Below are 9973 nucleotides of genomic sequence, written 5' to 3'. Positions count from 1 at the left end.
GTGCTGAGCCCGCCCCGGCTGAGGTGAGTGTCGGGGTGCCCGGTGACGGCGGCGGGGTCCGGTCCGGGGCACCGGTAGGAGCTGCGGGCACGGCCCCGGTGTACGGGGGGAGGGAGGTGCCTCCTTCCTCTCTGCCTGCCCCTGGGGGCCCGGGGGGGTCTGGGGGCTCTCTGGCCTCCCCTGTCCCTGGGGCTGGGAGCCCGGCATAGGCTCACACCGCCACGCCTGCCTGCGACTGCGGCTAGTTTAGCTCTGTTGGGCAGAAATTGTGTTTAAACAATTTAATTTCTCTATTAAATTGCCCTGAATGGTTTTCTGTGCTACAAACACAGTTAAGCATTCTGGCAGGGCAGTTCAGCACAGCAGCAGTGCCGAGCAAGGAGCTGCCTCGGGGTCTCGGGGAAGCCCCAGCCTCGGGGTGTGTTTGCGGGGGTCGCTTTGCTTTGGGCCTTCGCTCTCCTTTGCCATCAGCAGCCTGGCAGGGTCGGCTGGCAAGTAGCACAGGGAGTTGGCAGCCCTGAACCCCAGCTCTGCTCACAGGGGCATATTGCTTCAGCACTTGGTTTTGTTTCAGAATCAAATTATGCTCTGAAAGGGGATGACTGGGTTTTTTAGTGGTGAGCTGCTCAGTCTAGTCCTGATCAGCCAGAGATTTTTTGGTAGCCAAAATGCCTGTAACACCTTTGATGTATTTCCCTTGGCAGGAGCATTGTGGGGCAAGACTGTTCTGTGTTGCTTACGCTGCAGAGGGTGACTTGAGGCCTGGAGAGTTCAGGTAAAGTGGGTTGTGGTTACAAGCAGAGTCTAACAAAGACTCCAGAGGTCTTGGCCAGTCCTGAACAACTCCCTTCTCCTCCTCATTCATATTGGGGGAGAGCTGCAGAAAAGCTCATTGACTTCTTCCCCATCAAGTCATATAACTTCTCGCTCTACAGGGTTGGTTTTTTTTTTAAAGGTACAAGAAGTTGACCCAAACTGCTCACAGCTTCCCGGAATGGCAGACCAGAAGCGCCTTGCCTATTCCATCATCCAGTTTCTACATGACCAGCTGCAGAATGGGGGTCTGTCTCCAGACGCTCAGGAGAGTTTGGAAGGTCGGTGGCTGTATGTGCTTCCCAGTTCACACACCTGGGTCTGTCAGCCCAGCACGTCGGGACGTTTGGACACTGTTGCGCTCTTCTGCATCTTCCTTGACTGGGCTGTGCCTAATGTCAAACCTTGCTCAAGATTTGAAATGAATTTGTTGTCTTGGGGAGTTATCCCGGGCATTAGGGATGCTGACTGCTTATCTGATTTCTTGATATCTCTTGCAAAAGCAGGTTAACTCGAGGAAGAGATATACTTGAGATCAAAAGCCTCTCTGACCCAGGCTTTGAGACTTGCAAGCTTTATCTTAAATGAGGTGGAGTCAGGAAGCTTGATGTATAAAATGCAAACTTTGTACAGAAGTGTTTCTTGCTTGCAGAGTGCTTTTCCCGTTCTGCTATCAAAATGCTCTTCCACAGCTTGCCCTGAAGTATTTGTACAAGTTTTTTCAGAGGGCTTCACTGGTAACAAGAGCACATTGGTCTTAAAAGATCCACTTAAGGCGCCTTAGTCTTTAGTCTTGTACATTTGTCCCACTGAAAGAGAGCCCAGGCACGTCTGCAGTGGCGGGTACATTCCTGGCTGAGGCAGGAACAACAGAGTGGAAGGAGGGTTTATTCCTGGTGCTTTTGGACTGTAAAATATGGCACGAGAGCTCTGTAAAACTGAGATGTGTGTTGCTGGGCTTCCCCTCTGGTGCCTGGGGAGGGAGGAGGGTGGGTGGGTGGTGTTGGCACGGAGCAGCCACCCTTTAGCAAGTGGAACTTGCAGATCTCTCCCTGCCCTGTCCACCCCAGCTGGGTTAACTTCTACCCCCAGCACGTGGGAGCTGTGACTGACTCAATCCATTAATTTCTAGAGCTAAGGTTTGCCCAGCTCTCAGGTTTTGGCAAAATTTGAGGATATGGCCCAAGTACTAAGCCTGGTCTTTGGAATTGTGTTGTTTAGAGTGGCTTTGTTTTCCTGTTAGTTCAACAGTAAGAAATTCAGGTGCTATGGGAGGAGGCAAAGTATTTCACAGAATCATCTCGGTTGGAAAAGACCTTGAAGATAATCTAATCCAACCATTAACCTCACACTGACTGGTCTCAAATTCAGATGAAGTGAGAAAAGCTAATTAATTACCTGACTCTTCTTGCCCAGTGGCCATCCAGTGCCTGGAGACAGCGTTTGGGGTCTCGATGGAGGACCAGGGTCTAGCTGTGTCCCAGACTCTGCCAGAAATATTTGAAGCTGCTGCAGGGAAGGTAAGAGCCCTAAAATATGTGCCGAGTTTCTATTTAAGCGGCGAAAGCAATGAGCTCTGCTTGATTTCCGTGGCGATGCTGCCCCCTCGGAGGTGTGTGGGAGTGAAATGTTTTGGGCTTGATGAGCCAGTGCCTGGAAAGGGGGAGGTGTAGTACAGCTCGACGGGAGCCCTTACTGCAGCATTCTCCCTTTCCTTCTAAGGAGCCTGAACACATCAGAACAAATTCAGAGCCCATCACCCCCTCTGAAGATGACATAGCTGAAGCTGAAAGGCTCAAGACTGAAGGTAACCTCCTCTGGAGCTGGTGTATAACAAGGTTTAGATGAGAGCAGGGAGGGAGACTTAATTCACTCAGCACCTGGGGAACGCTTGGAATGGGGGGAAAAAAGCAAATGGGATCAGCTCTTCCATTTGTGCTTGTTTCTCTGCTTGTGCTCCAGGAGTGTGTGTAGGTTGACATAATTTAGCTGCCACAGAGCCTGGATAGACAGCTGGATCAGCGTTTTCTTTTCCATCCTGAGAAGCCGGCACTGTGTAGAACAGGGCATCTTTCCTCTGGAGCTCTCCTCTTTGTGCTGCCTCTTCTCTGCCCTGCGAGCGCATGATTAGTGCTGAAGGACAATGGAGAGCTTTCTCTGAGGCAGCACCCTGCAGGGCTTTTCAGGACGTGGTGCTGCTCTGGGGGAGCCTCGGGTGTGCCCGGGGAGGGGGGACAGCTGAGGGTGCTCGGGGAGCTTGTGGGATCAGGCAACCTGGAACTGCCGGGACGTGGGTCCCCTCCCTCGCTGCCCAATGCGCCTCACGCTTGCAAGTGGTTGGATTGACCGGCAAAAGTTGCAAGCGGTTGATTTCTCTCATGTTCTATTTTCTTAAGTAGAACATAGATCCAGGTCTGTTGGTTTTGTTCCCATTTTTTTGCTTGTTAATGAGCGTTTCCTCCATCTTTTTAGGAAATGAACAAATGAAGGCAGAAAACTTTGAAGCTGCTGTGTCTTTCTATGGGAAGGCAATTGAATTAAATCCATCCAATGCTGTGTATTTCTGCAACAGGTACTGATTATCCCTTTCTCCACCTTTGTACACCTGTGGTTTTGTTCTGACTGCTTGCATCTAAGACTCTTGAATGGTCAGAATCCCTTTTTTATCATTCTCTAGACTGCTTGTTCTGCTGCTGCTCTTTGTGTGGGGTTTTTTTAAGCTCATAGTGACACACTTTCCTGTGCCTCCTGCCAGCTCTGTGCCCTGGCATCTCTAGGTAGGATGTGGGTGTGGAAACAAACTCTATTAGGCATTTGAGGAGATCTAAGGATGCCAAGAAACGCTGTCTGCTTTTATGCAATTAACTCTTGAGTGGGATAGAGAGCCCAGGTTTGAGAGCCTGTGTTGGTAATAAAAACAAAGGAGTGAGATGAGACAAGTTGAAGGCTCGTTAATGACAATTGTGTGAGCTGGTGTGTATGCAGAATTGGGTATGCAAGTGAATCTCCTGTTTCTCAGCGCTAAGCGGAAGTTGCTGGGAACACAATTGTTGCATAAAGCACTTTGAATCGGGATTTGGTTTAGTTATGTGCTTGTCATGAGTGGGTGCAGCTGGCTGCGTGGATAATGTGTCTGTGCCCTCGCCAGTGCCGTGGTGAGGGGTTTCTTGGGGCAGGGAACTGCAGCTTTTAGCAGAGCTTTGCTTCAGCTGCCTGAAAGTCAGTCCCAGGAGGTTTTGGGCGGGTGCCCTGATGTCAGTAAGAGTTGGGAGATTGAGCCTTGAAGAAGCCATGTTATGGCTTCAAAAACAGTTTTCCCTCTTATGCGGAGGGTGTGGGGGAACGGATGAAACGGTTGTTATGACTAAAATCAAGATGTGAGGGAAGCTGGAGCGGGTAAGTGGGATACTTGGGTGCCTCCCCGGGGCCTGGGCTCCTCTTAGAAAGTCTGTAAGGAGAGGGGAGGGCCTCCATTTATTTGCAGTAGAAGCAGAACGTGGAGCTGGGTGTTTGGAGAGCAGCCTGCTCCCCTAGATATGGCCTGGATTTATGTCACGTTCACACTTGACCTTGCTGCGCGCAACAGGAGACTACAGGGAGGGAACAGGGGTGACCTTGATCAGCGTATTCAAGCTAAATCTTTTCTGCACATCTTTCTCCATTCCCTCCAGAGCTGCTGCATACAGTAAACTAGGAAATTATGCTGGAGCAGTGAGAGACTGTGAAAGAGCTATAGGCATTGATCCAAACTACAGCAAAGCTTATGGCAGGATGGGGTAAGTAAGAGCAGGGCTTTGGGCTAAGATTTTAATGCTTTGTGGGAGTGAATACTGTCAGTGGTGGTCTGCCCCGGAGTGGCGTGCAGAAATACCTAGTGTTTCACTTCTGGGGGTGGAGGAAGATTGCAGATGCTTCTCTAACTCTGTGACTTTTAATTTTATTTCCACTTTAATAGCTTGGCCCTCTCCAGTTTAAATAAACACACAGAAGCTGTTGTTTACTACAAAAAAGCCCTGGAGCTGGATCCAGACAATGACACCTACAAATCAAACCTTAAAATAGCTGAACAGAAAATGAAGGAGACTCCTAGTCCAGTAAGTTCCGAAACTAATGCTTGTTACACGTGGGGAGGATGAGGAGGCAGCTTCTTCACTGGAAGGGCCACCAGGCGCTGTCTGGCAGAGCCCTGATGACCTGGGCTGTGTTTAGAATACAAATCCTGTTTGCAGGCAGAGGGGGGATAGTTAGTGAGTCCTGCTGTGGCCCTTTCTAATATCCAGAGAGAGTAACTTCACTGCTTGAGCACAGTCACCTCGGGCTTATTTGAAATGAGACTGACTGGAAGGGAGTGTTTCGAAAGAGCCTTAAGCACCTTTCTTAAAGTCACTACTCCTAAAATCCAGCTTTTTGTTTTAGTGACCCGTTAGCGATACCAAAAGGGCATTTTAGATGGCTTCTTTTTTCTTACCAAGATTGTTTTCTTTAGAAGAGAGACCTGGAGGTTTCCTAGCCAGAAAGCTGGTCACTGCACTGCTGCTGTGCTCCATGCAGGACCATGTTAGTTTATTATTTGAAGGGGATTTTAATTTTCTAAAGACTTGTCCAGCGCAAAGGTGACCAAGTGGATGTGTTTAACTGGGAAACTAACGGGTTAGAGCTGTAACGTGGCTGGTGTGGCTCAGCTGGTGAGAGGTGACCAGTAAGCCATGTAATGGAGAGATCTGCCCTTGGTGAGCCTAATCCCCAGGCTGCCCGTGGCTCGGGGCTTTGCAGAGAGGGTGTGGACAGAGCCTCTTCCCTTTGCCGTGGTTTAAGGGCTGGATTCTGCTAGCAGTGGGAGTAAAGTATTAATGTTCATTGCAAAGTGCATCAGGATGTCATCATCTGCCTGTGGTTTCTTTGTTCTCACAGACTGGAGGTCCAGGAGGATTCGATTTAGCTGGTTTGCTGAACAACCCCGGCTTCATGAGCATGGTAAATCCAGGCACAGCTGTGTCTCGGCCTGCCCTGGGTGAAATTATCCCTGCGTGGCGCGGGGAGCTCCTCTTGTCTCTTCAGCAGATTTATTTTCATTTCGTTTCTCGGTTTCGGTGTCGCTGTGTGGAAACTCTGCTTGTATCTCCCAAAGGTCAAATGACTGATTGACAGGCTTCTTGTGGTGTGCGGGGTGTGGCAGGGTGCCTGTTCCTCATTACCAGCCCTGCCTTGTGTGTCGCTCTGTGCTTTTCTCAGCTATTTTTATCCTATTGATCTGTTTCAAATCTGCCTTCACTTTGTTTGTAGTTGAATGGCACATCATCTGCATATCTACCCAGTCATTTCTGACTAAATAGGGTGTAATTTTTTTTCTCCCCTCTTTAAATAGGCATCTAACCTAATGAACAATCCACAAGTACAACAGCTGTAAGTTTGATCCCGTCTTGTATTTCCTCTTTGAATCACTGGTTTGAGGCTCCGTGTGTGGTTGGCATTTGCAGTAGGGCTGACATGGTGGGAGCAGGGTGGTGTATGGAGGGCAGCCCTTAAACCAGGCCAGTTGCCTGAGCTAGTGTGTCCTCTGAGTGCTCGGGACTGTGCTGAAGAGGGGTCTTAGTATAAATGTTTGCAGAAGGGAGGGAGGAGAGACTGTGGGGTTGGGGAGCTCGGGGTCAGTTTGGCTCTGCTGTGCAGGATTTAGTGACCTGGAGACAGGATTTCATAGCTTCATATGAGAGCGAGAATGTTTTCAGTCTTTGGGCTACAGGATTGTGAGGATCAGTTCCCAGTGTTTGTGAGATGCTTACGTAGTATAAAGTTATAAAATTAATAATGCACGTACCTCTCCTGACTGTCCTTTCAAGAGCGCAGGTGGGCAGCGAGTTACAGACCTTCTGCAGCTCATCCTTTGATTACCAGGGGAGATAATTTGGCTGAAGGGCTGAAAGCCAGCCACCATTTCCATTTGCTTCTGCCTGCTTCTTCCACTGCTGCTGCCAGCTGAGGGTCTGCACCAGCTGCAGCGGGAGAGCTCCCAGAGGAAGGGGCTGGGTAGACCCGGTGTATTCTGGGCTGTTCCCAGTGAGGGAATCATGTTTAGGCTGCCCTGTCAGTAGATCTCACTTGATGCAGAGCAAGCAAATAGCTTCTGTGAGGAAGGGCAGTGTTTAAATGTAACACAGGGCTTGCACGCAAAAGGGGGAGTCTCTGGGAATACAGTAACTGACACTATTATAAATATTTCTACATATTGTGCAGTTTAATGTTAGTTACTCTTCTGCAGTTAATGTACAAAAAGTGTTTGCAGAAGATTCCCTTGCAGGTAACTTCATAATCTGTGTGGGAAGGTGCTCCTGTTCCGCTGACACTCCCCTCCCAGCATAAACCAAACAATTTCTTTGGGTTTTTCCCCACTCTAAGCAACGGCTGTTACTTCCACAGCATGTCCGGGATGATTTCTGGTGGCCACAACACCATGGGAGCAGCAGGCACAAGCCCCTCCACGAATGATCTCGCCAGCCTCATACAGGCGTGAGTAGAGCTGGGTGTTTCCTTTTGCCTTGGTCAGGAAATGGATTTGGGGGGTTTCTGACCAGAATTGGAAACTTTTAATGTTGAGGAAGGCTTAAATGCTGGGTGAAGTATCACCTCTCTTGGTGATGTGAGCTACTTGATAGAGTTTTGACAGTCGGCTCTGGAGAATTTCTGAGCATCAAACCGTGTTTGTGTGTGTGTGTGAGAGCACTAATGGGACAATTTCTTGTTCTTCAGGGGCCAGCAGTTTGCTCAGCAGATGCAGCAGCAGAATCCTGAATTAATAGAGCAGCTACGAAGCCAGATTAGGAGTCGAACTCCAAGTGCCAGTAATGAAGATCAGCAGGAATGAGCACTCCAGGTGAGGCTGTAGCCAGGAGTGCTGCTGTGCTGTGGCCAGCTGAGTGGGAATTTAGGAATTTGGCTGCAATATCTGTCATGTGCCTTACTTGGGTGATCTGGTGTGTCTCCCCTCCGCTCAGGCGGGGTTCTCTGCGTCAGTGCTGCTAGTGCTGAGCCTCAGGTGCAAGGCTCAGCCCTGAGGAGCGGTGAATAAGAGCTTCCCTCACACACTGTGTGACTGACAAACGAGTCTCGTTATCTAGTGCTCACGGTGGTTAAAGGGACACTTGATTTTCATAAAAATTGAATTTGCAAATGTCTTGTCTTCCTGTCTCTGCAGCGCAGTCCATGGGAACTATGTTCTTTGCTTTAAAAACTGGAAGCCATGTGCGTGTTGCCATTTCTTGAGTTGGAAGTGTCCAAGAGGGGGAAAAAAAATAATGGAAAAACAAAATACTTTATATGACCTGCATGTTAAAGACAGATTCACGCTTTCTTTCCCTAGTCTTCGTCCCTGCTCCTCCCCCTCAGCCTTTCCATTAGTCTTTTTTTTCTTCTGGAAGATCCAGCAAGCCGAACACAAACCAGCATCAACAGTCTTTCTAAAGAAACTCAGAAAATTATCTACACTGTTACATTTCTATGTTATTTGCTACATGGGAATTTTTTAACCCGTTTTTGAAGAACGATGCACTCTTCACTACAGGACGTCTTCACTTTCCTGCCCACGTGCCACTTCAAAGAAGTGTTCAAGTCCTCCCTAACCCCCAGTCCTGCCCCGTTTAATCTTCCTGCCAGTTAGAGACAGTAGTGTTTGACCACTCTGGGGATCACGGCATCTTCTTGCCTCCAGAAACAGGGTTTCTGTTGATTAGATTGACTGCGTTTCTCCTTCAGGTCTGTAGCAACATTGCCAGCGTTGTTAATACACGGGAGTTTGGTGCTTGCCTCTCACAGGTCAGTGTAAATGTGTCGGGGGGTTGGGACTGGCCATGTGCGACGGCTCCTTTCTTGAGGGCTTCCTGGCACGCTGCTTGGGGTTCTTTCCCAGTCCTGACAAAATTTGTCTAGTGTTTAGTAATTATGGCTATGTTGTTGGAATGATCCAATCTGTGAACTAGTCAGGTGGACAGTAAGAAAGATGTTTTTGGTGTTTAAAAGGATTTTTTTTTTCTGCTTTTTTAATCTTTTATGCATGTAAGTAATCAACCTGGTTGACTGTGCTAACGATAGGAGTAGAGGGCGCCAGAGTAGAGAGCAGAAGGAATAAAAAATGCTGCTTGGATAGTCAGAAATCAAGTGGCTGCTGGTTCAACGTGGGGGATTGGCGAGGAGTGATTACACCTCAGCGCATAGATGAGGGGAAAAAGCTCCTGGAGCCAACTCAAGTGACCCGCAGCTTCTAGTTCCCTCCCCGTGTCCCTCCTTGGGCGAGCAGAAAGCTCTGGCCGCTTCCCCTAGAAGTCACTAGTTGAGGCCAGAGACTTTTCGATGGACCTCAGAATCGGCTTTAAAGTAGTTAATTCAATTGTTCACGGCCTGACCGCTGGGGAAAAAGCGTCTGGTCTGAAGGTGGGGAGGTGTGAGATGGAAAACGCCCTTTGGCGAGACCCGCTGGTGTGAGTGAGCAGGTATATCTGAACATTAATATCAAGGAAAAAAAAAAAAAGATTTGTAAATGCTCCATAAAGTAATATGTGGTTAATGTAACTTGTGAAGAATAAAATATTTGGACACTTTCTTTGTTATCCCTCTTGCCCCCATGACTGAAGCAGGACCTGTGTGGGCTGCGGGGTCGGGGCTGGGGTCGCTGCCCAGCACAGCCCATGGACGGGTTTTATCCCCCAAATCCAGGGTGGGGTTTTTTTTGTTTTTTTCCTGCTGAAATGCTCCTCCCGTGTGTTCCTGCAGCACAGGGAGGGGAACTCTCATCCCATGGCTGCCTCCCCTGCTCCCTTTGTTCTCTCCAGCCGAGCCAAATGGGATATTTGGGGAATGTAGGACAGTGTGGAAAGAAAAATCTCGAGAATTACTCAAAAGGAGGGAAGTGCACGGATTTTTCCTCCTTTTTCAGGGCTGCTCCCCTCCCTCCTTCTCCTCCCTGCTCCGTTGTAGCTATAGATATAATTTTTTTTCCACGTCTCTTAATAATTTCATTTTTATACGCCTGAGTTCAAGGCGCAGCTCCCCGGGGCCGAGCTCCTGCTGGGTGTGGGGGGGGCCGGAACCCGGCGCCACCCCCCGCGTTTCCCGCGGACGCTCTTCGGCAACGCACCGCGGCGCGGTGGGCGTGGGCGGGCTGATGGGC

The 9973-nt window shown here is 49.2% G+C and overlaps 1 protein-coding gene across 3 annotated transcripts; it reads left to right on the top strand.

Annotated features, from left to right (window-relative positions):
- Nucleotides 1-704: 704 nt before the first annotated feature.
- SGTA (small glutamine rich tetratricopeptide repeat containing alpha) lies at nucleotides 705-9405 on the top strand. 3 transcript variants are annotated; one of them, XM_026864955.1, is made up of 12 exons: nucleotides 705-775; nucleotides 956-1094; nucleotides 2230-2333; nucleotides 2536-2620; nucleotides 3286-3385; nucleotides 4485-4589; nucleotides 4769-4907; nucleotides 5725-5787; nucleotides 6179-6216; nucleotides 7231-7320; nucleotides 7561-7684; nucleotides 8006-9405. In XM_026864955.1, exons 2-11 carry the CDS (start codon nucleotides 995-997, stop codon nucleotides 7673-7675), a joined length of 939 nt encoding a protein of 312 aa, XP_026720756.1. In that variant the 5' UTR covers nucleotides 705-775; nucleotides 956-994; the 3' UTR covers nucleotides 7676-7684; nucleotides 8006-9405. The 3 variants fall into 3 exon arrangements, with proteins under 3 accessions (XP_026720756.1, XP_026720754.1, XP_026720755.1); XM_026864953.1 differs by having other exon boundaries at nucleotides 941-1094; XM_026864954.1 differs by having other exon boundaries at nucleotides 706-775; nucleotides 936-1094.
- Nucleotides 9406-9973: the final 568 nt, after the last annotated feature.

The sequence above is a fragment of the Athene cunicularia genome (genome assembly GCF_003259725.1).
Source record: "Athene cunicularia isolate RWA chromosome 28 unlocalized genomic scaffold, athCun1 chr28_part1, whole genome shotgun sequence".
NCBI lineage: Eukaryota > Metazoa > Chordata > Aves > Strigiformes > Strigidae > Athene > Athene cunicularia.
The sequence above is the reverse complement of the archived record's forward strand: the minus strand, read 5'-3'. Positions and strand labels throughout refer to the sequence as shown.

Bases quoted from the DNA above. Each gene is read 5' to 3' on its own strand.
- SGTA (XM_026864955.1), top strand. From the start codon at position 995: ATGGCAGACCAGAAGCGCCTTGCCTATTCCATCATCCAGTTTCTACAT. The intron at 1,095-2,229 runs GTCGGTGGCTGT...CTTCTTGCCCAG, and splicing joins CGCTCAGGAGAGTTTGGAAG to TGGCCATCCAGTGCCTGGAG. The intron at 3,386-4,484 runs GTACTGATTATC...CATTCCCTCCAG, and splicing joins GCTGTGTATTTCTGCAACAG to AGCTGCTGCATACAGTAAAC.